General features: G+C 35.7%; 1 protein-coding gene across 1 annotated transcript in view; it reads left to right on the forward strand.

Moving 5' to 3' along the window:
* The window catches only part of NELL2 (neural EGFL like 2), a 371,569-nt gene that overhangs the window by 158,758 nt on the left and 193,990 nt on the right, over nucleotides 1-18,821 (forward strand). Inside the window, exon 13 of the mRNA XM_017529745.2 lies at nucleotides 6,151-6,279. Coding sequence (XP_017385234.1) covers nucleotides 6,151-6,279 — 129 coding nt within the window. The remainder of the gene's footprint in view (nucleotides 1-6,150; nucleotides 6,280-18,821) is intronic.

Here is an 18,821-nt window from a genome sequence, read left to right on the forward strand (position 1 = left end):
AACATGTAGATTTTTATTCAGTAGGTCTAGGGTCAGGCCTAAGAATCTGAGTTTCTTAAAAAAAAAAAAAAAAAAAAAAAAAAAAAGCCTCCTAGGTGATGCTGATGCTGATGCTGATGGCAAGCAGGACTACACTTTTGGTAGTTCTCTGTTGCTGCAAAAAACACTATCTATTGCTGCTCCAAAACTCAGTGATTAATGCAATATTGTGGGTCAGGAATTCAGACGGGGCTTGGCTAAGTGATTCCTGTGCTCCGCGTGATGTTAACTGGGGTCATTCAATGCTGTAGGGCTGGAAGCTGGGCTTGGCTGGGAGGTGCAAGATGGCCTCACTATATATTGGTCACCTTGGTAGGGATGGTTAGAAGGCTGAACACAGCTGGTGCTCCCTCTCTCTTTACATAATCTCAGGACTTCCTCCCGTGGTCTCTCCAGCAGGGTTGTGATCAGACTTCTTAAATTGTGGCTCAGGCTTTCAAAGACTAGGTCTGGAACTGGCAACACATCACTTCTATCATACACAATTGGGCAAAGCAGTCGCAGGCAGCCCACATTCAAGAGAAGGGAAAATAGACCTCACCATAGATAGGAGTACTGAAAAAGTGTGGCCACCTTTAATGGCTATTTTTAATAGACACTAACGGTGTCCAAGGGCTACACAGAAATTACAGAAATGAATAGCATAGAAGTTAGTCAAAGTTGGGTAAGATAAGATTTGGGTAAAAAGCTGAAATAGGGCCTTTAAGATATCAAGAGAAACCTTAACCACATATATTTCTTTATAAAAGAGTCCTAACATATTATGAAAAGCAAGTTAATAAATGGAAAAGGCTAATACAAAAATGGTGTTATATTATTTACAGTTTAAAAAAAATAATGTATTTACATAGCATATTTAAAAACACGATAGACTGTATCATGACTGATACACCTCCATCTGAGATTCTGATGTAACTGATATAAGATGGGTGGGGCCTTGGTATTACTATTTTTAGAAACTCCCTGATAAATTATTTTTAGCAGCTAGGATTGTGAACCACTGGCTTAGATAATCCTCGAACTGAAATTGGACAGTTGGTCCTTCTTGAAATAATTAGCACTATTTTTAATAAAGATTGCATCAATTGATGGCTTCAAATATGTAAAATAAACATGTTCTCCTAGCATTTCTAACTTGCAAACTAAAATAGGTCCAATTTTGAAGGCTTAAATTTTTAGTCAGCTTCTAAAGATATATTGTGACAAGTTCATTTTAATAAAATTGGCCTCCTGTTTCCAGGCCTGTTTGTGTAGTGCTAAAGATGGTGTGTTCACATCGGAAAGAGTGAGTTGTTGGACAACAATTAGTAAATGTTCACTGAGGGCAGAGCATGAGATGAAGTGTTGACCTTTTCACTAGAGGCTCAGCCAGTGGTTAGAAACTAAGCTGCACTCCGAAGTCAGGCTCCAAATCACTAGACGCTAAATCAAAATCACAGCGTTCTACATACCCTGTAGCTAGCCATCTTCTGTAGTAGCAGATCAGAAGAAATGTAGCAGAAAAGTTTTCTGCTTTTTTCAAATTAGTGAGCCCTTTCAAGGAAGCTTATAACAGATTACCACATGACAGAGACAAAGCGATCCAGCGAGCATTCTGACTTAGATTCAGAAATAATGTGGATAACCTTTATAGCCACAGTCCTTCTGGTCCTTCCTCTCCTTGGCAACTACTTTGTCTGCCTGCAAGATCATTAAGCCTTATTCACTAGATGTCCCTCTTCAATTTGTTATTTACTTCATCTCAACTCATAATCATAAGCAACAGGGGCATCCACATGCAGAAGACTGAGTTAGTGTCGGTTGTTCTCCTCTCCCTGGGAAATTTCTGGATAACCTATAGTTTCCCACATTATTTATTTATCACCATGATTCTGGCTATTACTAATACCATTATATAGCTAATTTTTAAATTATACCTACTCTTAGTCAACTCATTTTTAAAAGATTTAGTTTTATTCCTAAGTGGTGGTTGCCATGAAATAATAGGGTTATTTGCTAGATTTGTATTTCTTATACACATTAAAATAAATCCATTGCTATTTGTATTTTTTAATATTCATCCATGTACATAAGCTACACTTTGGGAAACACTGAGATAATCCATTATCTTGCAAACAACACCAGAATTAAGTTAGTATTCTTTAATGTACAAGTGATAGCACACCCAATTCAAGTGGCACAGCAAAAAATTGGAATATGCGGGTCCCAATAAGCAGAGGGTAAATTGGCTTCAGGTGTAGCTTGATTCAGCTCTCAAATCCTGTCCCTTTGCTTTCATATATCTCTCAGCTTATCTCCTTTGAGGTAGCTTCATTTTCAGGTTCTATGTGTTCTCAGCTATACCCTTACATTCTTATGCTCATATCATTATGCCATTCAGGTAGGTGGAAGGAAAAGCTCAATATTCTCATAAACTGAATAAAAATCCCAGAGTTGAGTTTCAGTGGTCTTCATTAGCCTGAAGTAGATAATGTACCCTGACTTGAAGAAATTATTGTTTCTGGGCTAGCGGGCTACATTGACTGATGTGGCTGCATCCTGAGGAGGAGTAGAGTCCATTTTCTTATAAGCATCTGGGCTGAAAGTAGGGGTGCGTGATTCTTCCAAAGTATAACTAGGTTATTCTTTTTTCCACAAAAACAAGAAATAGATGCCTTTAGGAAAAACCTATAAATATTAAGCACAACATTATTGTATTTTTTTTCTCCTGACAATTATGTATTACCATTTTATATATATATATTAAACAGTACATACACACACACACACACCCCTTTTGTCCACCCCCTCCCACTTTTTCAGTTATATAGGAATGCATGTTTATGTTTTACCAAAAAGCCTACACTTGTTTAAAAAAAACATAGAACTTTATGTAACTTTGTAAAACTTACAAAGGGGATTAGAGAACATGATATCCTTGAAGTTAAAATCTAAAGAAGGAAATCAAAGAAAGGCTAGGTTGTATTAGATAATTAGTTCATCCATCTGTCTATAACAAATATTTAAATTTTCTTTTATGGATCTCAACATATTTTGTTTCAGCTTATTAGTAATACTCTAATAGCTTTAGTTATTAACAAATAATATACTATTATGCTTTTACATAGATGATTTCATTTGAACCTCACATTTTTACAAGATAGTTATACTGATTTTACAGGTGAGAAAAACTGAAGGCTTTGAAAAGTTAATTAATGTACAGTTAGTAATTTACACAGCAAGGAAGTGGCAGAGATCAGATGCAAACTCAGGCCTCCCAACTCCAAAAGCCAAGCAAACATGGATGGAAATGCAACTATGAAGATCATAGGATTACGTTGCCAACCCGTCCTCTGATTTCTTTAAAGCTATTCCCTATATATCAGAAGCAACCTACGTTAAATCAAGTCTGGATTTTCTACCCATTAGTTGTTAGCTTTTTGACCCTAGCTTTTTGCAGAGTAACCAGTAGATTCAATCAAGTTATCTGTTGGAAGAATGAATCAAAATAGCTGACATTGTTTATAGTAAATTGGAATTCAGTTGACTGAAATTTTAATTTTTCAAATATTTGTGTTTAATAAAACCCATCTGATAAAAAGTAAAGCACTTTCTAACTTTTACCAAAAACAGTGAAAGTTGGATCATGCTGTTGTCTTACAGTGAGAAAATTCTTGCAGCAATTAAACTTCACATAGTATATGTGTGCAAGATGTTTAATGCTGAGATGAGAAGTCTTGGCATTACCAAAACAACTGAAAATAGATGGTAATAGAGGTAGCATATCATATGGCATAGATAATATTAGGCAGAGTCTTAAAGATGGGAGCATAGAAAATTCAACCAAGTGAAAAAGTGAAGGATAGTTGTGCGAAAAAGATGTATCAGAAATGGTACCCATTCTTAGTTACAGCCCTCTAAAAGTTTTTTTAAACAGTACAGGTAAAATTATGCAGAAATGTAGCACTGTTAGAGCTTTGTTTCTTAATTCTCTGTGTATCTTAAGAAGTAGGCTATTTTTTAGTAACTTTGTTTTAATATAGAATAAATATAAAGTGGTTTTTGAAGCCTTTTGAGTTAGTTTGATGATGTGCTGAGCTATTGGGATAGGTGGGGAAGGTAACTTTTTAGCTGAAATTGTTCTCCCTCAGGCATTATAAAAAGACAGTAAAATACATTTGAAGAAATATTATCTCAATTTAGCTATTTAAAGAAGAAGGAAATAAAAAGACCCTAGGAGAAAGCATTTTTTTACTTTTGCTCTTCTTAAGAATTTTACTTTTAAATGTACAGCCTTAATCATGACAATTTAGATTGTGAAGACTTGTCAAAAGAAGCTAACTTTCCAAGTATTTTAAATGCTGTTATTGACTATATTTTTCTGGACTGAACAAACCTATGTTTTATTTTATTTTATTTTTGTAGAAAACACTGAGTCATTTGATTACTTTTCCATTCTTTTTTAATGGCATTCTTACATTTTTGGAACGTTATGCTTCTTCAGGCTTGTTAAGTTGTACCGATAATATTTTACTATACACCATAGTTGCATTAATAGGAAATATGTTTTAACTCTGGAACGATACCAATCAGAATGAACACCAGTTTGATTACAGATAAGATGAACACATTTAGTACTTCCATCTGTATGATTTTTGCGAGTAAAAGTCTTTCTTGGCTATAGGTAGATCAGGTTATTCTAAGATACTTGAAATATACTTTCTTAGTCCTTCTTCTCTTTCCTTACTTTTTTAGTCCTTCTTTTTCCTTCCTTCTCTCCCTCCTTTCCTTCCTTCCTTCCCTCCTTCCTTCCTTCCTTCCTTCCTCCCTCCCTCCCTTCCTTCCTTCCTTCTTCCCTTTTCTTTTTTCTTTCCCTCCCTCCCTCCTTCCCTCCCTCCCTCCCTTCCTTCCTTCCTTCCTTCCTTCCTTCTTTTCCTTTTCTTTCCTTTTGTTTTCTTACCTTTTCTTTTCTTCCTCACTCTGTTGCCCAGACTGGAGTGCAATGGTGTCAGCAACTTCCACCTCCCGAGTTCAAGTAATTCTCCTGCCTCAGCCTCTTGACTATGTGGGATTACAGGCATCTGCCACCATGCCCAGCTAATTTTTGTATTTGTAGTAGAGACAGGGTTTTACCATGTTGCCCAGCCTGCTCTCTAACTCCTAACCTCAAGGGATCCACCCACCTCAGCCTCACACACTGCTGGGGTTACAGATGTGAGCCACCACGTCCGGCCACCTTCTTTCTTTTTTCTAAACATGGGCTAAAATAGTAATTCATTAGAAAATGCAAAACTAGTTAGATAACATACATTAAGCAATTTAAAACTGGTTGAATGATATAAAATTATGTAATTTCCATTAAATATGGATTCCAGTTTTGAAGACTTCATTTCAGCATCTTAGATGATCTTTGAACAAAAGATTCAGACCACAAGAAGAGATCTTGAGAAATTATACGATTGTTCTCACTGTTTATAAAATGTTCTATTTTTCTTTTCTCTCATAAAGACTCTGAGATCTGTGAAATCTCTATAATTCTTAAAAATTTTCTTCCTCTTTAGAGTGAACATACTTTGCCTTGCAGATTTCTAGAGAAAATTAGATTAAAGTGATGTAATATTCATCTTTGACACATTTAGAAAAAAATTTTTTTTTTAGTTGCTAAGCCTTCTGTCTAATTTCTTAAATACACAATAGGTACATTTCATCTGACCTGGTTTGTTTTACCCACAGGTATTGATAATGTTGAACCTATAGTTCTCTGATTACCTTCTCATTGTGTTATCTTCTATATTGTAAATCTTCATTTTGGACCCTTATAATATTTCTTTTTTCAGATATATGGAGGATTGTAATTAGAATATTGAGGACTACACAGCATTTGAAAGTAAAAAACCAAAGGAGAAACAGACTTAAATTGAAATAGAAATTAATTGAGTTAAACATAAAGAAAAACTTTTTGGTACTCATAGCATGTGATTCTTCTGTAAATGTTGATGAAGATACTAATTTAAAAATCGTTTAGGGAAAAAAATAGCTTCCAAATTAAAGAAAATATTAACTAGGATAAATTTGCTTTGTCATAGTTTAATTTACCTTAATACATTTCTTTTATTTTTTTTTTTTCTGTAGGTTATGACTTTTGTTCTGAAAGGCATAACTGCATGGAGAATTCTGTCTGCAGAAATCTGAATGACAGGGCTGTTTGTAGCTGTCGAGATGGTTTCAGGGCTCTTCGAGAAGATAATGCCTACTGTGAAGGTAATCCTTGTAATGATGTGTAGCTCAGCTGTATAAATTTTCTAGGATTACTGCATGTAAAATTTATTAATTTCCCAGGTTGTCAAGTTGATGGGTCCATTAAAAGCAGTGAATTTAATTTGAAGCATATTAATCAGCTAAAAATAATTATCTTTCAAATTAAAGTTTTTCAGCTATCTGCTATATGTCAGACTAATAAGTTAATATGGCTGGTTTCTTGAATTAGAACAATTCTTCCACTGTGAAATTGCCTTCTTTTTTTTCATAATTAGATATTCAGATAGCTCACATATTGACATGATTACTGTGGCTTGCAGTTAGAATTTTTCCAGACAGTGTTATGTAACAAAGGCAATCACTTAACAGGAAGATAAAGTGCCTACTGCTATTTTTGTTTGCTACTATAAGTAAGCTAAGGGTTTTATTCATGGTCTGTAGTATTTAGTAAGTAGCTCCAGTGGAGTAAATCATTTTCTAGTTACTTTTAAAAATCTTAACTAATATCCAAGGTAGTTTTTTTTTTTTCTCATGGAAACTGTCCACATACAGTGAGTGGACCCCTGGCATTTGTAAACGCTGTGGCTTTGACTTTTCCTGAAGAAGTCCATGAGATAATTTATGATTTCCCTAAGGTATGTATTTGAATCATTTCTGTTAATTGTTTAACTAGCTAATAGCTTCTACAAATATGAACATTGATTTGGTGGTGTTTAGGCATTTGGAGGGTTCTAGACTTACCCACTCCGTATGTCAAGCATGTGTCATAGATGGAAAACCTCAGGTATAAACACACAGCCTCTGTTTAGCTGCAGGATGATTTGTTGGCTCTTGGGAAACTAACTTCTGTTCCCTTAGCTTTAAATAGTTTCTTCTTTGTCTTAAAAAAAATCTGTATTCATTTTTTAAATTGACTTTTGGATCAAAATATTTCTTAAAATGCTACTGATGCTGTCCTAAAGGGATCATTCCAGTTTTGCAGAATAAAAGAGATATGGCTTCCCTTCCCTGTTCATAATGCAGATTTATTTAAAATTCCTCATTTTAAAAGGCTTTACATAAAAATTGATTTTTACCTAATGATTTTTATCCTTACATAATGTAGAGGTAAATTTCCTTAGGAAACTAATGTATTTTCATTATGATATTTGAGATCTCTAACATGTAACAAGCCCCTTTGATATTGTTTATATGTGTAATATGAAACCACGATACAAATTCATGTGATATTTTGTTTTAAATTTTACTCATATGATTATTACTTTTTAAAAGTTTTTGAGCTGCTTTTGATGCTACTAAGTGTATTCAATCATATAATAAATATTAGTGAACACCTACTGTGTCCTGAACACTTTTCCAGGCTTGGTATAAAGTGGAGTAAATGGTGAACAAGTCTAAGAATTTCCTGTGTAAATCAGCATGTCTAAGGGCCTTCAGGTAGAAAGAAGGACTTTTTAAGAACTGAAGAAAGGTCAGTAACTGGAAGCAGAGAGCAAAGGAGAGGTGCCCAATGAGACTGATGATGAGAAGCAGGATCGTGAAGGTCACACTGAAGAATAAGAGTTTAATGTTAAGACCAAGGGGCAGCTAATGAAAGATTTTAAGCTGAGAAGTGTCACCATCACACTTGCATTTTAAACATACCACTCCAGCTGTAGGATGAATGGGAATAAGGCTGGATGCAGGGAAACCAGTGGGCAAAAGCCAATGAGGGCTTGTCGTAAAAATGGAAGTGGAGATATGGATGTATCAAAGAACATTGCGAGGTAAAATCAGCCAGTCTTGATTAATTGTTGACAGTGGATGATGAGGAAAGAGGTCTGGAGGTTGATGCTTAGGTTTCTGGCCTAATAAATAGGCAGACGTTGGTGCTGCTCACTTAGGGAACAGATTGAGTAAGAAAATCATGATGAGTTTGGAATGCCTATGGGACATCTAAGTTGGGTAACTAGTTGAATATACTTCGATTTGGCATTAAGGGAAGTTTAAGTTAGACAGAAAATTTGGAATTCTTTGGCACATAAATGTTAGTTGAGGCAATAGAAGGGATTGCCTAGGGAGTTTTCAGCAACATTTGAGCATTTTATAGAAAAGATTATTTGCTGATGACAATAGCAAAGTCATGGCTGAAACGTAGGAGGAAAGAAAGAGAAGAGGTGATGTCACAGAAGGCGAGAGAGAAGAGTTTCAAGAATAAAGTACGATGTGTCTGACAGATCAAGAAAAATGAAGACTGAAAAATGTTCTTTGCATTGAACCTCACAGATTACACTAAGGACAGCAATAATGATTTAGGTGCACAGTTGGTGATACAAGCCAGTTTAGTGTACACTAAATATTGTCTAAGGGAAAAGAAATGAATCTGAAGAAGGGAGAGAACTTCTAGATATTTGAGTACAAAGGGAAGAAGAAAGAAAGTAGTTTTGGGACCTGAAGCTAGAGAAGGCATTTTTCTGCCCCACACACTTTTTCTCATTTAACTTCTTCACCCTTTCTCCCTGCCCCAGTATCTCAGCCAGGCAGATGATAACTTCTTGTTCTTCAGTGAGTTTTGCAACACCTCAGATATTTATAAACATAGTATAATACTAGGATTTTATGATGGCATGGCTTGTCTAGCTTTTCTGCATAAAGGATCTAGAATCTCTGGAAGTATATTGGCCTACTTTAGTTTTTTGTTAATTACATGCTTATCACATTTCTCTTTAAAAAATTATGTATTCATCTCCATCCATCCATCTCATCTCCTATAGATTTCTCATACATTTTAAAAATATTTTACCTCTCATTTGGTATTTTGTCAGTACATATATGATATAAAAATTGTCAAAAATTATGTTAGACATCCTGCTTTTCAGACTGGTTTTTTGCTACATGTCTTCACTTGACACTGAAAATTATGGGAGCTTTTGAAAGAAGCTTTTGAAAGACTATATCTTCTTTCTTCACATTCCACTGTTCAGTATTATGTTAGGTTTATCTTGGCATTCTATTTTAGTTGGTGACTTCAGGAGTCATTTTAAAAGTTTCCTTCTTCAGCGCATAATAGTTGCTGGGGATGCCAGCTGTGTCAGTCCAATAGTGCATTACAATGAAGAAGATTTTTGTGATTTCCAAACTTCTTAAAACCTCTGGCATTTTTCCTATTCAAGCCTTTGACATTATACCAAGAACAGGAAGAGTCCTGCATAAGTGAGTCATTTATAGGATTGCATATCACACATAATTATAAAAATTGATAATTGATGCCTTATTAATGAATTTTAAAGTAAGTTTGTGAGACATTTCTTCAAATTAACAAGAATATGGGAAATAGTTTGGTATAGCCTGACCCCACCTCCAAGTACCTAATTTCTTATTGATAGCATAATTTCTCTTATATTCAATCTGTTTCATTCTTATTCCTGACTCCAAGTGTCATTTTCACTTCATGTCACTTTCTATTTAGACCTTCTGTCTCCTTTATCTCTTCCCACTCCTAACCAACCAGGACCCACTCTCCAGATTAACATTCATAAAACATCATTTGTTCTACCTGAGTGTTCACAGTGCCTTCTTCTTGCTCATTACCTCAAGCTCACACTTCTTTGCCCAGCTTCCAGGGCTGTATGTAACCTGGTCTCACATAGCATCCATTAACCCTGAGCAGGTCACCTATCATGATCATTTCTTTTGCTGATAATGATTCATCTGAGTTATGAATTGAATTGTGTTGCCCTCACACCCCAAATTTACATTCTCATTTGAACCATGAGCATCTCAGAATGTTACCTTATTTGGAAATAGGGATATTGCAGATTTAATGTGTTAAGATGAGGTAAAATCATGCTGGAGGATGGTGAGACCCTACTCCAATATCACTTTCATTATGAAAAGGAAAAATTTGGATACAGACACATAGAAAAATTATCATGTGAACATGAAGACAGAGATCAGGATGATGTGACTATAAGCCAAGGAAAACCAAAGATCACCAGCAAAGCACCAGCAGCTAGGTGAGGATCATGAAACAAGTTGGACTTTACGGCCCTCCTGTCAACACCTTGATTTTGGACTTCTAGCCTCCAGAACTGTGAGACAATACGTTTCTGCTGCATGAAGCACCCAGTTTGTGGTACTTTATTATGGCAGTCTTAGAAAACTAATACAAACTGACAGAAATGCCTTTGGCTTTTTGGCTTAACAATCCATGATTTAATTATTCTTCTAGGCTCTGCTTGATTTTTATCTACTCTGTGAAGAATTTCTGATGAATTTATTGTGTGCATAGAATTACTTTCTCAAATTCTTTTTATCTGACTGAGTAATTAGCACTTTATACTGGTTTATATCCAGTTCTTCAGTGGAGTATACAACACATCCTCAAATAATGTTATTTCATTTAATGTTGTTTTGTTATAACGTTGATGAGAAAAAATATACATATTCCTGACTGAGGCCACTGTCTGGTGTAGAGTTTGCACATTTTCCCCATGTCTGTGTGGATTTTCCCCAGGTACTACAGTTTTCTCCACACCCCAGAGCTGCGTACGGTAGACTCATTGGCGTGTCTAAATGGCCTCAGTGAGAGTAAGTGTGGGTGTGTGTGAGTGGTGCTGTGATGGAATGATAACCTGGCCAGGGCCGGTTCCTGCCTTGTCCCCTGGGCTGCCCAGACACACTTCAGCCATTCCCCAACCCTGAACTGGAATAAGTGGGTAAATAATTATCTTAATTATTTTTATTAATGGTTCTTAATGTATATATAGCTCACATTTATTTCCATGTTTAATATTAGAAGTGTTTTGGTCTTTAGTTAGAAGCTTGGTGATGTTTCTGTGACCAGAAATATGCTGAAGGAACTTAACCTTTGTTTACAACCATTAGCCTATGTCAAAGTTGGTTACATTCGTTATATGCCATTTCACTTAAAGTTGTGGTTTCCAAGAGCCTATGAATGTTAAGCGAGGGCTTATTGTACTATGTTATTTATTAATTCAGATTTTAATATATGTATGTGTGTACTTCTCTCAACTATAAGTTCCTAGTGATCACAGCCTTTTTATTTTCTTTGAATTCTCACAAACTTCTAAAATAGAGGCAATGTAGAGCTTAAGAAAGATTCGTTTATTGATGGTTTGCAGTGGTTAGATATGCTGAACTGATGGGCACCATTAGGCTGACTCATCACTAAAAAATGACTCAGGGCAAGCACTGAGTTTATTGAGTTGCGTTTATATTATATATAAGAAAATCTAATCGTGGTACTGACTTTTGTAGCTTAAAAGGGATTCTGTTTTAAACTGATTTGTATTGGGCTTTAAAAATTATTTTGAGTAGTACAAGAAATTTGTTCATTCATAACATTCATTATTTATATAATTTTTAAATTATGCCTATTGATATATAATTACTAAATTACATGTCTACTGATAAATAACATCCACATTAGAAGCACCCAGACTACTAGAAGTTTTCCCATCTTCACAGTTGCTTTTACACAAGACTCAATTGTTTCCTAAGATTTGAATTCTACCTAAAATTTGCAAAGCAACTCACTTCAACATGAAATATCTGGTATGTATAAGGTGCATAATAAATACTGGTTGAACCTGAAGATGGGAGTCTTAGTAAACATTTGTTTACTAAGCACCTGTGATGTGCCAGAGTTGGAACCCCAAATGTTAGCTAATAAGTCATTATATTTAGATATCTAGTTCAAATATCTATTTTTTTAAAATTTCATCTTTTATATCAGTAAAAACATTGATTACTCCCACCTCATCCCTGTCTTTTTAATGCTATCTTTTGGCTAATGATGCCTCTTCTACCCTCCTTCTTGTTCTGCATTTCAGGGAATTGTAGCTGATGTACAAAATAATGTGAGAAAAACTATGGTTCTTTGGAGGCATTTAAAATGCTTTCCACATATCGTGGGTTTTTGTTTGTTTTTGAAGCAGGGTCTCACTCTGTTACCTAGGCTGGAATGCAGTGGTGTAATCATGCTCACTGCAGCCTCAACCTCCTGGACTCAAGCAATCCTCTCACCTCAGTTTCCCACGTAGCTGGGACTGCAGGCATGTACCATCATGCCTGACCAATTTATTTTCATTTTTTACTTTTAAATTTTTTTTGGAGAGACATGGTTTCATTGTGTTGCCTAGGCTGGTTATCATATATATGATCTTATTTCATCCAACAGTCCCATGATGATGAAAGCTTTATTATAATCTATTTTGTAGTTTAGAAAACTGAAGAACTTGGATATCAAATGACTTCTTCAAAATCATTTACCCAGATAGCAAACAGTAAATTCAGGGTTCAGATTCATGTCATCTGTCTTCACATTCTGTGGACTTTTTCTCCCTACCACTTTTAATTAATTTTTTGGAGACAGGATTTCACTCTGTTGTCCAGGCTGGATGGAGTGCAGTGGTGTGATTGTGGCTCACTAAAGCCTTAAACTCCTGGGCTGAAACGATCCTCCCACCTCAGCCTCCTGAGTAGCTGGGGCTTACAGGCATTTGCCACCACGTCTGGCTAATTATTTTATTTTTGGTAAGGTCTTGTTTTGTTGCCCAGGCTGGTCTCAAACTCCTGGGCTCAAGTGACCATCCCACCTAACCTTCTAAAGTGCTGGGATCACAGGCATGAGCCACTATGGTGAGACTAATTTATTTATTAAATATTGAATCTGATTCTATATGAAAGAGTAGCATAATAATTTTCTTCAGAAAGACATTTTTAATCACAGTTGACTGCTTTAAAAATTGGATGCTTCTTTTTTTTTTTTTTTTTTTTTTTTTTTTTTTTTTTTTTTTTTTTTTTTTTTTGAGATGGAGTCTAGCTCAGATTCTGTGTTTCATCCAGAAAGCAGTTCGTTGCCCTTAGAGAAACCTTATAACCAACCTCCTTTCCTCCCACTCTTTCTTCCTCCCTCCCTTCCTCCCTCCCTCCCTCCTTTTCTTCCTTCCTTCCTTCCTTTCCTTCCTTCGTTTCTTCCTTTTTTCCTTCCTTCCTCCCCTTCTCCCTTCTTCCTTCTCTTTTTTTTCAGCTACTTACCAACTCTCAACTTGTTTAGTGATGAATTCTTGACATAACCATAGTTGAATATCATTAACTGTGAGATATAGAGGAAATCTGAAAGGATTCCTTTAAGAGTAAGATGAGCAATAGCCTTGCAAAGTTGCTCCAAGAGATATGAAGGGAAAGCTACCGAATGAACTCAATTCTCTGATTGCAAACCCAGCACACAAGTCCCTGCTGGATTTAATGGGAGACTTGCTAACAGCTAGGATAAATAACCTAGAGAACTGAGCCCTATGGGATTAATTAGGAAACTCTAGCAGATACTGTTGCTTTCAAAACTGTCATTAATGATGCACTCTCTGTGATATGCTATGGTAGAATTACTTAAATAAAAAAAAATGTCCAAGGGTACTGTATTAGTCAGAGTTTTCCAGAAAAACAGAAGCAATAGGGTGTGTGTGTGTGTGTGTGTGTGTGTGTGTGTGTGTGCATGTGAGATTTATTATTATAAGGAATTGGCTCACATGATTATGGAGGTTGACAAGTCCCAAGGTCTGGAGTGGGTAAGCCGAAGACTCAGGAGAGCCAATGACGTAGTTTCAGTCTGACTCCAAAGGCCTGAGATTTGGAGAGTTAATGATGTAAGTTCAAATTCAAAGATAGGAGAAGACTAATGTTATAATTCAAGGACTCAGGCATGTAAAATTTCCCTCTTACTAAGTCTTTTTGTTCTGTTCAAGTCTTCAACTGATTGTATGAGGCCTGTCCACATTGGGTGGGAGGCCAATCTGCTTTACTCAGTCTACAAATTCAAATGTTAATTTCATCCAGAAACACCCTCACAGACACACTCAGAATAATGTTTGACAAAATGTCTGGTTATCCCCTGGCCTAGTCAAGTTGTCACGTAAAATTAACCGTCACAGGTAAAATTTAAAAGAGAGAAAGAGAGACAGAGAAGAGCAAAAGCATTTCTGATCTTTGCACATGTCATGACTTGACCTTTTAATGGCATTATCTGTCCATTCAATCAAGTGAAAAAGTTTCTACATAAAACAGCTTTCAGGATTAATATGATATATGGAAACATTAAAGTATTTGTAGGCTTTGAGGAACATTTGTGTAACATATTTACAATGCTGAGGAATTAATGGATTTATTTTTTCATGAGAATCATTCCTTCTTCAATTAAATAATTTTGTTAGGAAAGTTCGAAAAATCCCTTCTAAGTGACCTAGCTAAATTTGAACTTGCATTAGCTATTCATCTGGGTTCATTCATCATTTTCTGCTGTACTTCAACTTTCTCAGACTCAAATCAATTTCCATTCATTTCTAGACTTGAACACCATTAAGATATTCAAATATGAGAAAAGGACATTTAAAAATGTTAAGCAAAGCTCTCTTTTGATAGGAGAAAATTTTGAAATTGATAAATCAAACCTGATAAAGATGAAACTCTCTAAATTTCTTTTTAGACATGATTTCTCATGCAAAGCAAATTGAAGAAACATCAGTGCTATCCATATACAAGCATACCTTGGAGATATTGCTGGTTTGTTTCCAGACCACTGCAATAAACCTAATATTGCAATAAAGCAAGTCACATAGATTATTGTGTCTTCCAGTGCATATAAAAGTTATATTTACAGTCTAGTCTTTTAAGTGTGCAGTATCATTATATCTTTAAAATGTACACATCTTAATTTAAAAATATTTTATTGTAAAAAATGCTAACAATGATTTGAGCCTTCAGAGAGTCATAATCTTTTTACTGGTGGAGGGTGTTGCCTCGATGCTGATGGCTGTTGACTGATCAAGGAGATAGTTGCTGAAACTTAGGATGGCTGTGGACATTTCTTAAAATAAGATAACAGTGAAGTTTGTCAATTGATTGACTCTTCCTTTCATGAGAGATTTCTCTGTAGCGTGCAATGCTATTTGATAGCATCTTATCTACAGGAAAACTTTTTTCAAAATTATAGTCAGTCCTCTTAAACCCTGTCGCTGCTTTATCAACTAAGTTTTTATAATATTCTAAATTCTTTGTTGTCATTTTGACAATGCTCAGAGCATCTTTACCAGGAGTAGATTTCGTTTCAAAAAACTCCTTTCTTTGCTTATCCCTAAGAAGCAATTTCTCATCTGTTCAAATTTTAACATGAGATCACAGCAATTCATTCACATCTTCAGGCTTCATTTCTAATTCTAGTGCTCTTACTGTTTCCACTACATCTACAGTTACTCCCTCTACTGAAGTCTTGAACCACTCAAAGTCATCCATGAGAGCTGGAATCAACTTCTTCCAAACTCCTGTTAGTGTTGTTATCTTGACCTCTTCCCATGAATCACAAATTTTCTTACTGTCATCTAGAATGGTGAATCTTCCAGAAGGTTTTCAACTTACTTTTCCCAGATTCATGAGAGGAATCATTATCTATGGCAGCTATATTCTTAAGAAATACATTTCTTAAATAATAAGACTAGAAAGTCTAGATGACTCCTTGATTCATGAGCTGTAGAATGGATGTAGTGTTAGCAGCCATGAAAACGTTAAGCTCCTAGTGTATTGCCATCAGAGCTCTTGGTTGACTAGGTACATTGTCAATGGGCCACGAAAATTTGAAAGGAATCTTTTTTTCTGAACAGTGGGCTTTAAATCTTTAGTAAAACATGGTGAAACAGATGTGCGGCTGTCATCTGGGCTTCACTGTTACATTTATAGAGCACAGGCAGAGTAGATTTAGCATAATTCTTAAGGGCCCTAGGATATTTGAAATGGCTTCCACTTAAAGTTATCAGAACTGCACTAGCCCCTAACAAGAGAGTGAGCCTCTCCTTGGAAACTATGAAGCCGGGCATTAACTTCTCTTTCTAGCTGTAAAAGTGCTATATGGCATTTTTTTCCTAATAGAAGGCCACTTTGTCTTGATTGAAAAATCTGTTGTTTAGTGTAGCTAACTTGGCCAATGGTCTTAGCTAGATCTTCTGAATAACTTGCTGCAGTTTGTACATCAGAGCTTGCTGGTTCACCTTCCACGTTTCTCCTATAGAGATGATTTCTTTCCTTAAACATAATGAACCAACCTGTGCTAGCTTTAAACTTTTCTTCTGCAGCTTCCTCACCTCTCTTACCATAGAATTGAAGAGAGTTAGGGCCTTGTTCTTTATTAGGCTTTGGCTCAAGAGAATGTTATGGTTGATTTTATCTTCCATCCAGGCCACTCAAACTTTCTCCATGTCATCAATAAGACCATTTCACTTTCTATCATTCATTTGTTCTGTACAGTAACACTTTTATATTTCTTCCTTTGCATTTACAACTTGGCTAACTGGCTCAAGAGGCCTAGCTTTTGGCCTGTTTTGACTTTCAACATGACTTTCTCACTAAGCATCATAATTTCTCCCTTTTGATTTACAATGAGAGATGTGCAACTCTTCTCACTTGAAAACTTATTAATTGACCTAATTTAAATATTGTTGTGCCCCAGGGAATAGGGTGGCCCAAGGAAAGGGAGTGAGATGGGAATGGTCAGTCAGTAGAGTAATCAGAACAGACACAGTTATCAATGGGCACTGTTCTTAGTGCCCTAGGAGAATTAGAATAGTAAAATCAAGATCATTATTCACAGATAACCCCAACAGACATAATGGTAATGAAAAATTTTGAAATTTTGGGGAAATTACCAAAACATGACATGCAGACACAAAGCAAGCACTTGCTGTTGGAAAAATGGTCCTGACAGACTTAATCAATGTAGGGCTGTCACAAACCTTCAGTTCATAAAAAGCACATTATCTGTAAAACGCAGTGAAGTGCAATAAAACGAGGCCTGTATTCTTGTTTTGAAACAGCATACCTTAGTTGTGTGACTTTCATGGTCCACTGATTTTTCCCTCCTCAATGTAGTGACTTACCTAAAAAAATACCCGTAATTAACTCTATTAAAGATCATGATTGCTTTGGATGCTATATAGAGAAGAAATAATTTAAATCATCAATTAGTGATATAGCTATATAGCTATATGTTACATAGCACTAAGAACAAGCACATTTTTTTTTTCTGAGGTGGATCTACAGGTTCTTCTTGGGAATTTGATTTATGATTAGCTTCTATCATCAGATATAATATAGAGAATCTTTATTCAATATCCATTTATTCACAGTATTTGTTAAGCACATATTATCTGCTCATAAAGTTATGAGCAAAACCCTCCTGTTGAGCCCCTGCTCTCATGGAGTTGACTTTCTAGCAGAGATGACATTCTAAAACCTCTGCCCAGATGCAGATGGAAATGAGAATTGTGATTGATGGTTTTGTGTTTTGTTAAAAATGAGTAATCCTGTTTCTATACTCTTTTGGCAGTTTTTTTTTTTTTCAAGACCTCAGTGCTCAACATGTTGTCCAAAGACCAGCAACATGGGCCACCATCTAGGAGCTTGTTAAAAATGCAGAATCTTATACTTTATCTCAGTCCTTCTGAATCAGAATCTGCATGTTAACAAGATCTCCAGGTGATTTCTATGCATACAAAATTTGAAGAGAACAGGTTTTGGGCGTAGAGTTTATTAATCTATCATCTTAATAATTTGGTAGCTATCCAATTCTTTTCAGCCATATGTTCAACAGGAGAGGAATTTTAGTGTTTATGTTCTCAGTTTATTTTCATCAATATAAGATTTGGTTTTCTAACATTGTATCTTAGAATGTGGTTCAGGCTGCATCAAAACCACCTGAGGATCTTGTGAAAAATGCACATTACTGGACACAACCTTAATTCTCCTTGAGTAGGTCAAGGTTGGGTCTCAAATTTTTACAAGCTTCCCCGGTGATTCTTATGCAGATTAAAGTTGGAGAAGGAGTATTTTTAGGCTAGTTTTACATTGATGTCTTTCTAAGAATGGATTTTTAAAAATTATTTTTGAGTCTTTAGTTTATATCCTCCTGCCTAGAAAGATGGATTATTCAATCCCTGGTCATATATTCCTGTGTATCAGAGTGTTTTTTTATTTTAACCAGGGTTTCTCAACCTCATCCTGTTGACATTTTGTACTAGATAATTCTTTGTTGTTTGAGGCTCTTCTGTGCATCGTAGGATGTTTAGCAACATCTCTGGTCTCTACTCACTAGATGCCAGTAGCACACCTGTGCCAGCCCACATTCCTAGTTATGATAACCAAAAATGTTTGCAGACATTGCCAAATTTCCTCTGAAGAGCAAAATTGTTCTCAGGTGAGAATAATTGGTTTAAACTAAATAAAGAAAAGAAGCGTGGTTGCATATGGATATGACTCCTACCTTCAATTATTTATTGTTATTATTCGATTCTCTTCAGGGCTTATGCTAAGGGTGAAAAGAGACTCATGTATGGGATATAAGGGTTGCCTGGCCCTGTGGGTTGGTTTCAACACTCTGTGGTGAGAGAGATATAATGTGATGATAGGGAAGAGGAAAAACTCTTATATTTGTACAGAAACAAGGGCACTGAGGACCTGTGGCCTAAAGAACAAAACAAAATTAGGTATAAAAACTTTTT

This window comes from Cebus imitator, unplaced genomic scaffold (genome assembly GCF_001604975.1).
Source record: "Cebus imitator isolate Cc_AM_T3 unplaced genomic scaffold, Cebus_imitator-1.0 Scaffold2, whole genome shotgun sequence".
Taxonomy (NCBI): Eukaryota; Metazoa; Chordata; class Mammalia; order Primates; family Cebidae; genus Cebus; species Cebus imitator.